General features: G+C 41.9%; 1 protein-coding gene across 10 annotated transcripts in view; it reads right to left on the bottom strand.

The window, feature by feature from the left end:
• Nucleotides 1–16,238, bottom strand: part of TCF3 (transcription factor 3) — a 115,420-nt gene extending 99,182 nt beyond the window's left edge. For all 10 annotated transcript variants that reach the window (XM_024218393.2, XM_024218395.2, XM_024218397.2 and 7 more), the window contains exons 1-2: nt 16,141–16,238; nt 7,864–7,936 (exon numbers count right to left, since the gene is read on the bottom strand). In XM_024218393.2, coding sequence (XP_024074161.1) covers nt 7,864–7,936; nt 16,141–16,215 — 148 coding nt within the window. In that variant the 5' untranslated portion in view covers nt 16,216–16,238. The remainder of the gene's footprint in view (nt 1–7,863; nt 7,937–16,140) is intronic.
• Nucleotides 16,239–18,271: the final 2,033 nt, after the last annotated feature.

Raw genomic sequence — 18,271 nt, 5'->3', positions numbered from 1 at the left:
GGAGAAAGTGAATACAGAAGTGTTATTTACCCCTTCGCATAAAATTTAACAGGAGCAGGTTTAAAACAAACATCAAGAAATACTTCTTCACACATCGCACAGTGAACCTGTGGAACTGCTTGCCAGGAGATGTTGTGAAGGCCAAAACTATAACTGGGTTCACAACAGAATTAGATCAGTTCATGGAGGATAGGTCAATCAATGGCTATCAGCCAAGATGATCAGGGATGCCACCCCAGGCTCTGGGTGTGCTAAACCTCTAACTGACAGAAGATGGGACTGGATGACAGAGGATGGATCACTCAATAATTGCCCTGTTCTGTTAATTCGCTCTGAAGCACTTGGCATTGGCCACTGTTGGAAGATAAGATACTGGGCTAGATGGACCATTGGGCTGACCCAGCATGGCTGTTCTTATGTTCACTGGTAATGAACGTGCCTTCTCAACCATAACTACAGAACTGTTAGTACAATACTATATTGTTATATCTCCAATTACCAGAGAAATATTTGTATTTGTTCTTGGAGCATCTTTGTTTTGAATGATAACATGGTCGCCTTCGCTGCACTCCTTCCAGAAACATGTCTCTCCTTACTGGATTAGAATTCTGTTGTGTCTGCCTCAGGATCTCCCCTTCTCCACTCCCTCCCCATCGCTTATAAAAAAAAACCTTTGAAAGACAAATACTGGGGAGGAAAGAAAAAAAGGAAAAGCCTTGTCCCAGTGTTTCTGGCTGCAGAGATGCAAGAGAAGCCACTGAAAAGGCAAGGCAAGTGCTAGGAGCAGGAATGTGTATTCAAGAATATAATGAGGGGGATCAGAAACTGAAGAGTGAACTGAGGTGTTACTTTAGATTAATGGAGAGAAGTGTGAAGATATTACTCTTCTCTTTGTTCTACACAGGATGTTACTTCCTGCGAGTTAGAATTCCCTTCCCTCACCTCCAGAAATACTCCTCTTTCCCCCCAGCCCCTCCATTTTTTTTTAATCCCACTTTCTGTATCCTGGTCCATGGGTTTCCAGAATCAGCACCAAGGAAAGTGGGGGAAACAGACATCTCCCCTGCAAAGTTCTATTTGTGAGGCAGGGCACAAGAAAGTGGGCAAAAGAGTTAAAACTAAGTCACTAAGGTCTACACTAGCACTTTTGTCAGTATAACTTATGTCACTCGGGAGTGTGAAAAAAGCCACACCCCTGAGCGACATAAGTTACACCGACAGAAGCGCTGGTGTGGACAGTACTACCTTGGTGGGAGACACTCTCCTGCAGACATAGCTACCGCCGCATATTGGGGGTGGTTTAATTATGTCTCCCGCATATAGCGTGACCACACAGGAAATCTTACAACAGCACAGCTGCATCGGTGGTCTCTAGTGTAGACATGGTCTAAGAAGCTTAAGTCTCATCTTCCAAAGTGACTTAGGCACTTGGGAGAAAGCCACTTACCCTACCTCACTTTTTAAACTGGACTCAAGTGCCTAAGGCACTTAGACACTTTTGAAAACTGTAGTCTAAGTTCCTCATCTTCCTAAATGCACATCAGTTGGTCTATATTAATAAATAATAATAATAATAATGCAAATACCTTTTAAGACTGAAGGATTCTGTATTTTTCAAGCTAACGACACCTAACACATGCTTAGCAAATGCCTTGCAAAATTCTACTTAACCACGGCAAGTTTTTTTCCTTTGAAAACAGAGTAAAAGGGTTTTTTTCATAATAAATTAGGGTCACAGTAAAATATGGACAAGCAGATTTGTACCTGGACTGATAATTTGTTTTTAAAGTAGTGTTTTGCAATGCTGCTGAATCAGAAATGATACACAAGTAAAATAAATTAATCAAACAGCCTAAAATAAGTAATTTAAGTACAGAAATATCAATGCTAAATATCAAGTCACGTTTTTGCACCTCATGTCTACCTTTCACGATATATCAGAATAGCAGAAACAAAAAAAGCCCGTAACACCCACTTCTGCAAAATCCAAATGTGGGAAATAATTTAATTTAGTAGGAAAACATTATACAACCAACTATTAAAAGCTTCTGTTTTCTTCACTACAGGGAATAGTGCTGGCAACTATTTATCAGTCTGAAATTCAATCCATGACTGGATTTCAATAGAAGACACTGCATTTAGCTCTTCAAGACTTTCTCTCATTGTAATTTTTAGCTTCTTTTACTTAAGATGTGCAAGTTGGCTTCTCAGCATGTTAAATAATGAACCAAGTGTCACTTTAATATCCACAGATCCGCTACAGATGGCAGAGTGCTCTTTCTCTCTACCCCCTTCCAAAAGAGACCCCTCTACCCATGCACACAGAACCCCTCAACTGCACCTTTAGGATGTGGCCTAATAAATGGTTGCATGCCCATATGAAGTAATCAAATCTTCAAACAGCTCACCCAGAGCACCAATTAAAGAGACAATCTCATCTTTCACAGAATTTATGACTTTCAGTGTTGTTGCCACAGGTATCTAAGGCCGAGTGTTGTTTAAAGTGAGCTTTAAAAAGGGATGCAGACTCACCTCCCTCCAGGGAGAACGCATTTGACTTTGTTCCGTAGACTATAACTTAAAACTTGTTACATGCAGCAACTTGTAACTCTTTGAAAAACTCCCTCGTTAGCCAGCCTCAAATATGTTATACGAACTTGCCCTGATCAAAGCAAGTCCCTCTACAATAAACCTCAGCCCCCGATCTTGCTAGCAAATAGGTGCAGAACAAACTTTGAAAGAGGAGGGGGCAGGACCACAGCGTAGTGGCAAAAGGGGGTTTCTCCCCCACAGCTCCCTGTTACAGTCCTCAGGCTAGAATGTTCCCTTGACTACAAAGCAAGAAGGGAAACAAATTTAATCGCAAATTTTGTTACTCAAGACAACAAAGCCATTTCATTGCCACGCTTTTATTTGTTGCAAGCAGAATAATCCATCAGCAGGAGCCATGCTGGGCTACCAGTAACCAGACACACAACTGAAGCTCAGCATGCTTGTCTCTCTCGAAAATATTCCTGAACCCTCTTCAAATTTGGGGGAAATATGTAGCACTGCTCCCGAGTTCTTAGAAATGTAAGAGGCTAAGATGGCCAAGTGCAGCATTACCTCACCAAAACACCACCATCATGGGTGTTTTGTTTTTCCCATCGAGCTCTTTTCAAGTTCTCCATAACCCCAAAGCACTTTATAAAGCAAGGAGCGAGTTAGATACTATGACCCTACAGAAAACTCAGCAGCCATTCTCTGTTCTCTTCCCCTGGCAAGCCATGCACTGCTCTGGCAGTTACGGAACAACAGTAGCAACTCCAAAGCTAAGGTTGGAAGGATACGGATTCTACCACCACCCCTTTTAAACGTCAATTTAAAAAAAAAAAAAAAAAAGGTAATTTCCACGTAAAATGTAATACACGTGGTGCCCTGTGAGAGGCAGAATTTATTTGGAGTATTTTTGAGAAGGAGGGCAGTTGGATCAGGTTAGTCATCTGTGAGCTATGATATATCAAATAACTGGCATTTTAATTTTGGAAAAAAGTCAACCTTTTTGCCACTGCAAATATCCGACAGCTTGGCCTAGAAAGTCAAACTCAAGCCAATAGGCATATATTGGATATGCAGGGGGAAATAACTGAAAACAAAGTTCTTAGGATAGGGGAGTTTGTAACATCAAGGGAATTTAGGAGCACAGGTTCATTTAAAGACACTGGGATTTGTGCTCCTAACCACCTTAGGTAATCCCCCATGGAGCCTAGCTTTAGACTCGTTTTTAAAATCCTGGCTTAAGTAACTACACCTTCCCATGTCTGGGATGTTTACTCTGGAAAGCTCTCGTTGCAACACAAAGTCTCTGTGAAGATGTTACCTTTCCTGAGGAGTCCTGTGTGTGTCAAAAATCCTGCAGACATGGCTTGCAAGATCTGTGCAACTAAGAACACAAGTTTCATCCATGTGGTAACCATTTTCCTCCATCTAATCAGGGGAGGGAAGCAAGACTGACAGGGCAGAGTTAAGGTTACCACTGGAAATGTAAACCGATTTCCCCCTGAGTGATTTAAGAGACAAAGCAGGGGGAGAAGGAAGAGTGTTTAATTATAAAATAACCCCAGAAAATGTCAACTTTACTAAATATAAAAGTGAGGAAATCTCAACATTAGCACCTGGGATTTACTTAGACACACACACACACACACACACACACACACACACACACCACATTTGCCCCAAGGAGCTTCTAGTCTGAATAAAGCCCACAGGACATGGGACAACAGCTCAGGAAAGGGAGGTTGAGAGTATTATCAATTAGGATTTGAAAAGCATTCTAACTTGGTTGGTTTTGTCATAGCAATTCTCTTGTAATACTGTTTTAAAGTTAATATTGATGCCTATTTACCAGCCTCATGTTTGGGAAGACCACCTTATTTTACCAAGTGCTGACAATTTGGCCAAACCACCCACAAGCATTGTTTCTTTGCTCTTTTCAATTCTGATTTCCACCAGGGAGTGAAACATTCTAACAACTCATCTGAAAAAAAGCACTGTAGCCCAGCAATGAGAGCCTACATTATAGTGAGAGACTGTAGTGAGGGTGCTAGCAACTATAGGGAGCTATTGTCTATCACCAAATTAAACTAAAGTATGGTATGAAGGCACTCTGCCCCCTTGACATGGATCTAGGTCTTCAAATTAGCAGAGATCTCAAGGAAAACCATGACTCAGGCCTCTTTTATGCCCAACAGTTGCACCAGTTTAACCAAACTCAGTTTTTAAAACAGATTTAGCTAGATGGATGCAAACCCCGGGCGCACGCACTAAATGATTTACAACTGGCTTACATCAATGTAAGTTACTAAATCAAGCTAAATCAATATAAACCAGGTGTAACAATGACCACCACACCATCCAGGGTCTTCTCTACACACAGACACCTTGCACCAGTTCAAATGAAACCTGTTTAACTAGTACAAGGCATGCGTGTGTGTAGACAAGACCCTGGATGGTATGACAGGTCATTGTTACACTTCAGATGTAAACACCCACCAGTCAGCATGAAAACACACAAACATCCAAGAGCAGAATGAAAAGTCACTTAACTCTTGACAGGAAAAATATACACTTCACCCTTTAAAAAGTGAGACTCTGGGCCATTCACTGCATGAAAAGCCTTTCATTAACAGTGCACTGAACTGCATTTCAGAATCAAGATGCCCATCGGCAGAACTGAAGGCTCACACTAAGCCCGGAGAACGGGACAGTGGCAGTTGTGCAATCGCCTTTAATGTAATTGTATAATATCACTCCTTGATTTTTATGAACCATTCAGAAAGCCCATCTCAAAAACAGCAGCTTAGAGGAAGGGTGGTGTCAACTTTACCTTTCACTCACCGGGGGGGGGGGGGGGGGGGGGGGGGGAGGGGGGGGGGGGAATTGTACATGTTCTAGGCTGACACTGGCATCTGAGTGAAAGACGCTAGCCACCACAGGCTATTTCCCCAGCACTCCTACTCCTTGTCATGAACTGGCCAGCTCTGCAAATCAAGTAGGCAAGCCAACAGCCACGCAGGAAATGACTGAATGCAAGCTTGCTCTCTCACGAGCTTGTGGTGTCTCTTTTGTTGATTATTTTAGCAGCAAAGTACGAGATGCGTAAGCTGGAATGTTCACTACAGAGATCAATTTCCACCAGTGTTAAATTACACCTCTCCTTTACTCTCTACCTATATTTCTCTATTTCCTTAAACCCCCCTCCCTCCTCCAATTACCAATATATCCTTCCCTATCTTTTTCATTGTCAAGGTAAACTAAATAGCACTCACACCATACTAGGTTTGTCTTCATGAATCAAATTAAAACCTGTTATGCTTTATAACAAATTAATATTTTAAAAAAACCTAAACTTTAAAAATAAGTCTCTATATAGAGGAAAATGTTTGTTCAAAAAACTGTTTAGAGCTTGAGCTAAATTCTGGAAGCCCCAGATACTGATGAAGTTCAGGGAGAAGAGCTGCGAGTGATACCACGGGGGCACCACTGTGCAACATTTCTTTGTTTAGATTGAAAGTTTCCACACACACAACAGTGTCAGCTCTGCTATCCAAAATCTCTCACTACCTGGCTCCAGGAGCTCCTGAAACTCCAGGCCTCTCTCCATCCTGACATCCCAGTAGGAGGCAGCTCAAGAGGTGGAAAAAGCAAGACATTTGACTGCAGTATTTTCATGCTGAGCCATTTCCAGCAGCCTGAACAATACTCATTAATAGGACTTCCCAGGCTACCCCATTTAATCACAGCATACGGTGCCGGAGCTTCACCATCCTAGTGTGGTTTTGGGGGTTTTCTTAAGAGCAATGGCGCAGCCAGGTTTATAGGAGTGGGACATTCCAACACATCTTGGGTAGCTTCAGTTAATCAGTATTGGAATAGCGGAGATTTTAACAATCTACAAAGGCATCAGCATAGTTAAGAGAGAAGGAATATGGGAGTCAGAGGATAAAAGGCAATAAGACCCTCCTGCATGCCACAGACTTTATTCTATAGAGAACCCCTCCCGTACAACTGTCTAACGAATGCAACATCTCTGAGCACAGAAAGCTTGTTGCAGTCACACAGCCCCAGAGTATGCCAGGAATATTTTATTTTAATACTGAATTAAGAAGCCTCTCCCAGTTAGTGCCAACATTTCAGCCATGGGAAGCTGACTCCCATGGAATCATAGGGGAAGGGACTTCGAGAGGTCATCTAGTCCAGTCCTCTGCACTCATGACAGGACTAAGTATTATCTAGACCATTCCTGACAAGTGTTTGTCCAACCTGCTCTTAAAAATCCCCAATGATGGAGATTCCACAACCTCCCTAGGCAATTTATTCCAGTGCTTCACCACCCTGATAGTTAGGAAGTTTTTCCTAATGTCCAACCTAAATCTCCCTTGCTGCAATTTAAGACCATTGCTTCTTGCCTTATCCTCAGAGGTTAAGAACAATTTTTCCTCCCTCCTCCTTGTAAAAACCTTTTATGTACTCGAAAACTTATGTATCCTCTCAGTCTTCTCTTTTCCAAACTAAACAAACCCAATTTTTTCAATCCTCCCTCATCTGTCAAAAAAGTTAGGCTCCATGGGGGATTACCTAAGATGTTTAGGAGCACAAATCCCAGCCTCTTTAAATGAACCTGTGCTCCTAAATCCCCTTGATGTTTTTGAAAACTCTCCCCCATCCTCCCAAATTCAGTATTTAGGCACTTACACTTGCCAAGCACCCAGCAGCTCCAGCTGACTTCAGCAGGTGTTCAGTGCTTCTGAAAACCCGGGGCCAGATCCTCAGCTGGTGGAAGTTATCCCAGCCATTTATTTAGGTCCCTAAATATTGAGATAGACGCCTACCTTTTAGGGCCAAGATTTTCAAAACTGGGTGTCCAAACTACTGACGTATACCAGCCCCAGCAGGCCATCACTGCCATGCTACTGGAGGTGGATGGGCAAGGTGACACGGAATGGGTACTTGTACCATCTACTTAAATATAACAAAAGGATCTGGGATCGTCAAAGGGGCTGAAGGGAGTCCAACACCCAAATCCTATTGGAATTCAAACTCCCTTTAGCCTCTTTGAAAGTCCCGATCAAGAGAATTAACCTTCTAGTTATTCATGAAGTTTCACCTCAGTTACACAACAGCAAAAGATTCCTGGACACACACATATACACACAAGGGATTACGGAATTAACATTCGTACTCAGAGCAGCAGCGGTACAATAGAACCATGAAAATACATTAAAGAACATCCACGGAACTGACAACTCCCTTTGCTTTGGGGCTTTGTATTTGTTTTTAACTCTGAAAAGAGGCATTAAGAAGGGGGAAAAAAGACAATACCTGATCCGCCAAACTGCGTGCTCGCTAGCGTCGTAGGTCTGTTTTTTCCATTAGCCACTGGCAGGGGGAACATCTAGAAAAACAGGAAGATGAGAGAGAGGGAGAAAGAAGAGAGATTTCAATAGGTTAGCTTTTCTGTGCTGTGGTAAGGGAGGGACGAGAAAGAAGTAAAAGTATTGTGAGTGCAGAAATCTTTCCAACTGCTTTCCCAGCTGATCTATATAGCAGGGAGGAGTGTCTCCCAACTCTGAGCTGATATATATCCATTCCCGAGCAAGTAAACTTTTGTGTACACAGATCTTCCAATTTTTTTCATGAAGCAGCAGCTTCTGGGATATTTTTCATTTCCACTGGAGAAGAGAGGTTTCCTCTTCCCACCCCTGCACTTAGGCCTCATTATTTCTTTCCCACATTATTACAGGAGGCAAAAAATCTAGGAAAAGCACAAGGCCAAAGTATGATTTGTTTCCTTATTAATAAATTAGCATAAAGGATGTAGTACCCAATTCTCCATCTAAACAGAGGTTCACCCCACTCTTTCCCCCAAATTAAACACATGTGAAGACCTGGTTTATTTCCTCTTCTCCCCCCCCCCCCCCCTATTTGGTGCTATCCTATATCCTAGGAAGAAGTTAGCAGCTACCATAGTGACTCCAGCTGGAGAGGACACAGATGACTAAGCTACACATTTATTTGCTGCTTACCTTCAGTGCACAACAACCCCATTTAGGACTCCAGAAGATTCCCCACCCCCAACCCCCCAGGTTTTGGGAGGAAAATGTGATCCATCCACTTTCCCTCTCCACCCAGAGACACTGCACCAGTGTACATAAGCCAAGATAGTGGATATTCTGCAAAAATGTGTAGGCAGATAAAGTCTGCCTGATTCCAACATTATGTAACACCTGCTAACACATGATCAGAAAGATTAATGTGCTTTACAGTATCTGTCATTTTAGCTACCTGTTTGCTACACTGTTACTGCTACAATTTATAGCTAATCTCCCTCTGCCAGAGAGCTTCCTCAAAAATACTGCATACCTAGTCAGCTAATGTCGACAAATATTTTTAAAATAAACGGGGTGGGTTTCAAAAATGTTGTTGTTTAAAAAAATGTATATACACCTGTGTGCAGCAGAAGAGAAAACTAATTCTTTTCTACAAACATTGAGCTTCAGCCAGTAAAACAACTGGTGGGAAAATGCTCAGTAAATTAACATTTTAAAATGTTTTTAATACTCAACTCAGATATTTTCACCATCAAATCATTTACATTATTTTTAGCTTCATAATGTCTGAATAACTCAAAGTTTTAATACTTTAAAGATTAAACAATTTAATAACACTTTAATAGAGAAATGCAGGATTTCAAGCCCTGACATATTTGATGCTTTCTAGTGACCAGGAATGTTTCTTTACACAGTTGTCTGCTCAGCTTTGGTTACTAATCTCAAAAATACAGGAATATGTGGGGGAGATTTTTCAAAGGCAGAAAGACCAATTAGCCAATCAACTTCCATTGAAAAGCCATGGAATTTGGGTGCCTAACTCCCATACATGTGAAAATATGTAAGTATTTGTGTGCGAGCATGCATATATACACTTAAAAAAACATCTAAACCGAAGGCTCACAAGATGCTTAGATTTTCAGTGCTAGGAAAGAAATTCCTTAGAGCAACAGCAATGTTAGTTTATATAGATAGTGTTGTTGTAGCCATGCTGGTCCTAGGATATTAGTGAGACAAGGTAGGTGCGATAATATCTTCTAGGTCCAATAAAAGATATTACCTCACCCAGCTTGTCAGTTGAGAGAGAGAGAAAGAGAGAGAGATTTTTAAAATAAGGGATATTAAAATGATATTGTTAGAAATTCACTTAATTAGCTCAGTAAGACAGCGAGGGAGATTGCCTTACTCCCTCCCCCCAGGAGATGGGAGAAATGTTACTTTAACTGAAATGGTCAGTAATCTTCATTTCCAAGAATTGCAAAGAAGTTCTGTTTGGGGAGGGGCTTGAATTTATTGGTATCGAGCATCAATTTGTACATGCTGGCTTCTTAAGCCACACAGTTTGCTTATTTTTCATAAGCATTTCTGCTTAATAATTGCTGATGCAACAACAAAAAACCCACAAGGTTAGAGTGAAAACACCAATGGAGAAAATGTCTAGTTTTGTTCCATTGTGCAATACACATTTTCTCTTCTACTTCTGCAAAAAGGGTCTCCCCCCAGCACCGCTATTTTTGGCAATCCCCAACACACCCACACACCGAACACATATGAATGAGGGATGCCTTCCCACCTCTTGCCTTCATCTTCCTTATTCTGTTTTGAAAGATACTGTCAGTGAGAGTCTGAAGTAACCCTTTCCTGCTCTCATTACCATAGGAATTAAAGAACGATCAAAGAACTATCACTCATCAAAGCAAGCTGAGACTTTAAAGCATCACAACATTTGATAAATAAGGAACCGCACACTAATGTTACTTCAATACTAATTTGCAAGCCATATATTATAGATGAAATGCAGGAAATATAATGCTTATACTGTCAACTTCTGTTTTTCCACAGTGATGTGGGTTTAAGTCACACTGCTATGCTTCACTTAAGGGCATAGCGTAAATCAGATGAAGAGTGTCCTCTGCCTTTGTTAGTTTGTATCACTCAACAGCAAAATCTAAGTTCACCCACACACTGTGAATTCCCTTTTTATTTTTAAATGTTACTTTAAAAATAAAATATTTAGATGGAAAAAGAACAGCATGCAATGGAAGGGCCTAAGAATCAAGCTTTTCCAATTTTGTAATTGGTTCATTACTTGTTCTTTGTTGGATTTGAACAACATAGGTTTAACGGTGTTATGTAAAATCCCCCGTCTTAAATTTCTGTATACAGTATTGCACTGATGCCTTCAGTCTTCTTGACAGATGACGACTACTTAAATGTTATCCCCACAGATATCAGTGTCTCATTCTGGGATCCAGTAAAAAACAAATCCAAACAAAGTGTGGAAAAAAACTACAGAGATATATTTTAATGGATGGTTACATCTAAGATACCAGCAGTTCTGAGAGGTAAGCTTGTATGATAAGAGAAAATGCATTTGTCCAGTCACATATTTTATATGTGGGGCCCTACCAAATTCCCAGTCCATTTTGGTCAATTCATGGTCATATGATTTTTAAAATTGTAAATTTCATGATTTCAGCTATTTAAATCTGAAATTTCATGGTATTGTAATTGCAGGGGTCCTGACCCAAAAAGGAGTTGTGGGGGGGGTCGCAAGGTTATTTTAGGGGGGGGTTGCGGTACTGCTACCCTTACTTCTGCGCTGCTGCTGGCAGCAACACTGCCTTCACAGCTGAGCAGCTGGAGAGCGGCACTTGCTTGCCAGACACCCAGCTCAGAGCTGGGCCCTCAGTCAGCAGCTGACACTCTCCAGCCATCCAGTTCTGAAGGCAGCAGCACAGAAGTAAGGGTGGCATGGTATGATATTGCCACCCTTACTTCTGCACTACTACTGGCAGGGCACTACCTTCAGAGCTGGGCGCTCGGTCAACAGCTACCACTCTCCAGCCGCCCAGCTCTGAAGTCAGCACAGAAGTCAGGGTGGCAATAACCTTGTGACTCTCTGCAACTCCCTTTTAGGTCAGGACCCCCAATTTGAGAAACACTGGTCTCCCCCATGAAATCTGTATAGTATAGGGTAAAAGCACACAAAAGACCAGATTTCACAGTCCGTGACGCGTTTTTCATGGCCGTGAATTTGATAGGGCCCTATTTATATGTTTATTAGCTGACAGATTTCAGTGACTTTACAGCCATTGCAGCCTACGGAGTTAATATATATTTTGAAAAATCAATTACTTTTAAGAACACTTTACCCAGACTTATTAATTTATTTTAGGTGAATTTTTCACCTGCTCAGACTATAACAAAGCAGCCATTATTATGTAGCTGCCACTCACGCATATTAAGTCCATTACAAATATTCTATTTACTGCTATTAAACAGCAATTCATTATGACATAGCAGGCCTTTAGTTCATAAGGTAAGTATCAAATTAATAAAAAAGTTAAACCTGAAAGATATTTTGGAGCACATAAAATATCCAACCATTAACTTCTTTTCTATTAGGAGGGAATAGAAGGGATTCCACTTAACAAAATTAGCAAAGGCATAAGTGTTCTTTTAAGCAAAACCCGCCCGATTAAGGCTTTGTTTGCCTACTTAAACGTAAAGTGAACTTTATTACAGTTAGAGTCTAAACAAAAAGCAGTTTTTATCATGGAAATGCAGGCACTCTGCCTTCGCCACAGCGAGGCACTGCTTTAACAACACTGGGTGTTTTAACTCTAGGAAGTAGTTGAAGCAAACTTTTAAGGAGCTCCAGACGAAAAAGTCTATCCATGCAAAACAAGCCAGGTACTTGTTACTTAGCTTTAGAAAGGTTGGACACAACTCTGCCTTGCACACACAGTTTTACTCCTCGTGAGGTGGCTGGATCCATGTGGTTCAGCATTTAATACAGAGTGCTCTCTTCCAGATAGAATTGGTTTTACAGTCTATGGTAAAGCCCTGTCCATACAGCAACTTACGACGTATCGTACTTGGTATCCGCACACCATATGGTTAATATTCTATTAACAACAGTGGCAGCTAACAGTGTTTCGCCCTGCCAGAGGCTTAGACTGGCACTCAGCCGCCTCCATGTATCTGGTTTGGCACACTTCTGCAGCACAGACAGGACCCCTAACCATGCCTGTGTAATTGTTTGGCTGCTGCTTCTTCCTCCCAGCTCTCATCGCGCTCTGACATCTCAGACTGCGCTGCACCAGAGGCTTGGTGCTTCCGCCGCGCTGTGTGTGCCCTCCAAGAACTATTTCCCTACCAAGGCATTATGGGATAGCTTCCCAAATTTTCCCAGAATGCCCTGAAACAAACACAGTTAGGCAGCATGGAGATCAATGGACAAACACGGTTGTGACAGCTGCTGTGTGGATAAAGCTGAATGGTGTGAACTGTAGTTAAAGTGACAAGCCTCAAGCTAGATTACAAAAGTCATGGCTATGTCTGCAGCCTAGCTATGGGCCGAAGCCCCTTCTGAAGAGGGCAAATATATGAAGCCTCAGAAATGCCAAGCCACAAGTTGAAGAACGATCATTAAAATTACAGACTAAAAAGGAAAATCAAATTTAATACTTTGAACCAATACTAAGTTTTCGGGGACACCTTCTCCCAGATTTGCTATTCCCTTCCGGCCCGCTGCCGCGATGCAGTGGTAAAAGCAAGCTTACAAATTCACTGTATTTTGAGGCCCTGTGTTCAGAGGCACTTGTAACGAGCTCTGCTCTGCACACCCCAAAGCAGTTCTCAGTCTACAGGCCTGCGAGTTCGGTCTGGAGTTATAACTTCAGACCACTTAGACATTACAACACACTTTGCTTTTCACCGTTTATTGGCAAGTTACTTTGGTAGAAAGCTTTGGATGGGTGATTTTGCAGTTCAATTAATACCTAATTTTCTCTCTTTTTTTGAGGTCTAAATCCTTCTCCTCAGGATAGGAGAGCTTACCTTATTTACAGTATTTTTTCCCCAATGAACCCCACAGACTAGGCTACCCTCATATACACAACCACTAGTGTCAGGACACAAAATTCACCCAACTGGGTGGCACACACAGCTCAGAGCTGGTCCAGAAATCGCTACAGGGGTGGTATGCATTTTTCCTAGAAAAACAGATTGAAAGCACTGGCCTAAACAGATGCTGCTGAACACAAAGTCCTTGCCTCAATAGTCTTCACTCCTTTATCCTAGTCTGACACAGATCACTGGGACAACTTTTTATTCCTGCTTACTCAGAGATGAAGGAGGGGAAAAAAACAAACCCAAGAGATCCAGACCACAAGACAATAAGTTACATCCCAGTTACAAGACATGTGAGCACCCTGAAATGCTCCAAAGATTTAACTATGTAACTTCTATACTATGCTTAACAAGTACATAGTATCAGTACGAACATTATCTACTAGCTAGTGAGTTTTATGTTATTGTAGGTTTTTAAATTCTCGTTCTTAGTGGTATATTTATTATTTTTAGAGACCTCTTTAGGCAAAATAGTATGTTCACGTCTGAGTGCAGATGGACACAACAGGCCCAATTCCAAAGCTTCCCACTGACTTGACAACGCAGGATCAGGCCTAATTTGTTATGGAATTAACCCACTCCCAGAAACAGAGCTATGCAGGGAACTGTCTCGGGCCCCAATCCTGCAAGCAGCAGACCCCAGTGCTCACATGGAGCCCTGCTGACATCAAAGGTCTGCCCACGTGCCGCTAACTGCACAAGTGTCATATGGACACAATGCTCCAAATGCCAGACTCACACTGGATTGACTCTGGTACAGTGACTTCAGCAGTTACACATTTACACTAATGTAAGAGAACAAGAATTTTACCCAATGTATTAAATCTTCCCTCCAGATCAAAGTCTAGGCCCAGGGAGAGTTTTATAATGTAAAAGGGAAATGTGTTGTTATTATAATGGCCCTGAACAATTACAGGAGTTGCAAATAAGGATATTTTCAAATTTGCTATAAAGTAAGTTGCAAATAGAGTTTGGGAATTCTTTTTGGAAAAGGAAGGAAGAGAAATAAGAAATTGTCCAATCCTGAACTAGATTGTGGATATTGCAGATCGAAACTTGGATCTCTCATACATACAAGCGAGCCTGCCAAAGGGAACAGAAACCTCTAAAGTGAGGGAGAAAACAAGTGGCTCACCCTTCCCCAATAAACCCTGAACATATTTGTATTTTTGAGGTATAGCGTCATCACAGCTCCTCGCAACTGTAAACGATATTACTGTTACTTTTTAATTGGATCAACCTCCCATCAGCTGCAGGTGGCTGAGAGACGTTCATCCTGTCCCCCCACCATGGGAATTCTCATACAGGGTAAGGAGAGAATACATGTCATGAGAATACATGTGGATACATATGATGCCTGTGCAATTTGCAGCTTCTTATTGATTACTGCAAGTTAGCTCTATTCTAAGAAGTCTTCTTATCTATGTCGTATCTTTATGCTGGGATCCAGAAGAGATGCAGTGTGTTAACACCGAGTATAAAGGAAATAAGGGGCAAGGAATTGTGACCATGCTCCCTTGTTTTGTACCCCAAGGGGAAGAAAAATTATCACAAAGGCATCACTGACAAATAACTAAGTATACCCAGAACGACCCAGAAGAATAATGTCTGCATTGCTATTTAATGGTTATTCCTTTTTGTGGAGCTGTGTTTTTCCAATTTGTGTAGTAGGTTTGCTTATCTACAAAGCAAGACACACATGCCAAGTGTCATTAGGGTGCAGCACATGACAGAGGAACCAAGCTGGAGCTCGCATTCAAAACAGTAACTTTTTCTTTCCACGGGTCACCCACCAACTACAATCAAACATCACATATAGGCCCTGATCCTGCAAACACTTACACATGCACTTGTCTTTACACACCTGAGTAATACCACTAACTTCAATGGAACTACTCCCATGTGCAAGGCTAAGCATATTCATTTACAGGGTTGCAGCCTTTGTTTGCTACTACTAAAAGTGACCCCAAAAAAGCACGTACATTCTCTGGGTAACCTCTTAGCCAACATTACTTTCTTTTTAATGACAGCCTCAAAATTTTACTGTAGAGCTTTGAGGATTTTTTGGGCAAGGAATAGGGGTACAGGAGTACATAACCCCTGTGAAAATATATATATATATAGGACTGCTCTGCAAAATTGCAAACTGACATAGATTAATCTGGAAGGACATGTATTCAACAATTTGGATCTGGGAAGAGGAAAAACACAGCCTGATGAATTAACTGTTAAGTAAAGTCACATCCTTGCATTAGTTACATATCCAAAGCTTCAGAAGTCATTATCCAGCACATTTTGCTATGAGCATTTAAACAGAACAGACTAATGTTTTCTGCTTCCACAGAACTTTCCCACCCAAAGATCACCATGTGCTCACTGCAAGGAAAGTCTTTACTAGGTGCTGACCAGGGTCCCCCATTGCTTAACTTGAAGAAGAAGAAGAAAAAAAGAAAAAAGAACCCAACTGCAGTGCACACAACGTATCTGAAACCCACCATCTCCAATTTACCTCACTTTACAGGCTCACATTCTCTACCCCCCCTCCCCCACCCATTCTTCTAGATCTCAAGAACACTGGAAACAAATGAAGCTACTGTCCCTTTAAAGGCCCCCCTCTAAGGAGCTTGCTTACCATACTGAAGTCCAGCAGGTCACTGAGTTCTTTGTCTGTCCCAACTGCAGCCATTCTCTGCTGCTGCTGATTCATACTCCCACAGACTCAACAGTGGCAGTCCTAAAGAAAACCATGGGGGAGGGGAAGAGATATTTTAATGACTAGAGAAAACTACCCACCCCACTGATGAATATTTAAAAAAAAAGAAAGAAAGAAAAAAAATCCCTTGCAAATCCCCAGCTTCCAACTTCTGCGCCTCAGAACGCAGTGAAAGTCCTCACATGGCACCCAGAGGCAGGAACAAGCCTTCTATTGACCAGACACACTTGTATGTTTGTTTTTTGCTGCCAATTCCACTAATTCAGACCAATTCTGTTGCTCCTGGCATGCAGCAAATGAAAAAAAAAAAAAGTCAACTCATTTATCAAAGGGTTCAGGCAAGTTATCATTCAGGCTCTTGGCGGGTTTGGGCTTTTTACCCCCTCCGTTTGTGGGAGTTCCCCTCCCACTTGTTTTTGTCTATTTCTCTTTAAAGTTTAAAAAGGGCCTAATTTCATGCCCTCCCCCACTCCAGGGTGCGGAGCTCCCATTTTATTTTGATTGGAGCTATGGGTGCTTGGCAACTCTGAAATCTACCCCTTGGGTAACAAGAATTACCTACCAAAAAGGCAATAATCTCCCCACAAAAGATGGAGAAAATAAGATTAAATAATTATTTTCACCTTCAAAGGGCTTTCCAAAAATAAAACCCTCAAAACAATCTTGCAAGGTAGGTAAATATTGTTCTGCCCAATTTTACAGATTTTTTTGTTTAAAAGGGAGATAGCCAAAGAGATCAAACCCATCACGGTAGGAAAATATTTCTTCAGCAGTAGAAATGGAGGCAGGGGATGGGATAAAGAATTCACTCTTCTTCCTCTTTAAAACTCATTTATAGCTATCAAGTGCAGCTGGCCAATAATTTAACTCATTCATCACAAGTTTAATATTTCTATACACACACAAAACTCTGTATTCCAAAGCATTCCTAGGAAGCACTGGCTCATCCATTACATTTCAGTGAGGTTTAAAAAATAAATATGCTGAAATCGATCCAGCACATACAAGACCTCTGCCACTATATATAAAAAAAAAAAAAGCCAAGGGATTTTTGTTTTTTTAAACCTGCCTTTATGTCATCAGTGCATCCGGCAATTATTTTTTTAAAGCAACTTTGAAAACATTATTCTCCCTTTCCCTCTGCCCAGTGGGTCCTGAAAGAACAGCCTTCCTCCTCCTCCTCCAAGGAGTCCCCAGAGAATCCCCAGCTTAGAAAGTCAAAAACAAGACAGAGGGGGGGTTGGGTGTGAAAGGGTCCTATTCAACCAAGCCCCAAAACCTCAACTATAGCCTAAGAAGCCCCAGACAACTGCAATGCTCCAAGGAGGCTGGGAGCAGCAGACAGGGTTTTATTAAGGTCACAGAGGCAACTTATACAATATGCCCCCCCAAAGAAATGAACTCTATATTTTTAAAACCCTCCTAGCATTTAACAAACAAACAAAAAAATCCAGTGTCCTATAAAACAAGAACCCTGCCCTGATCATGTAAGAGAGAGAAGGCTGGGGTTGTTTTTGTTTGGTTTGGTTTTTAAAAAAAGACTAACAAAACTTGAACGTGCCTGAACGACAAAAGTGTGCATCATGCAAAACGTTTTTAATGGCTTTTTCTGGGCTGAGCCATGAGCGTTGGGGGAAGGGAAGAGGGGCTAACAAGTGAACAGGATTCGTGGTTCCCTCCCCCAACCAGCCGCCAGTGCAAGCTGCAGCCGGGCGGCGGCGGGGGGGGGGGCTCTGCCTTTGAAGCAAATGGAGCTGCTGGAGAGTGTTATTTTTCAATCTGAAATCATTCACAGCAGTTTTTCCGCTGCATGCCGGCGGAGAAGCCCTTTTCCCGAGTTAACACACAGCAGATGTTCCCCTATTACCCCCTCATCTCTTCCCCCCCCCGCCCCATGCACTTCAACCTGAGACATTCGAGTTTCTTCCACCAGAGCCGAGGTGCACCTTATTGCCTTTGGACAAAGGCTCCTCCACCAGCAGCTCTCGCTCCTCTCCTCCCCCCACCCCCCTTCCTCTTCCTCCTCCTCCTCCCTCTGCAAAGCGCTTTC

This window comes from Terrapene carolina, unplaced genomic scaffold (assembly GCF_002925995.2).
Source record: "Terrapene carolina triunguis isolate 2854851 unplaced genomic scaffold, T_m_triunguis-2.0 Scaffold194, whole genome shotgun sequence".
NCBI lineage: Eukaryota > Metazoa > Chordata > Testudines > Emydidae > Terrapene > Terrapene triunguis.
Note: the sequence above shows the minus strand (reverse complement) of the source record. Positions and strands in the feature narration are given on the sequence as shown.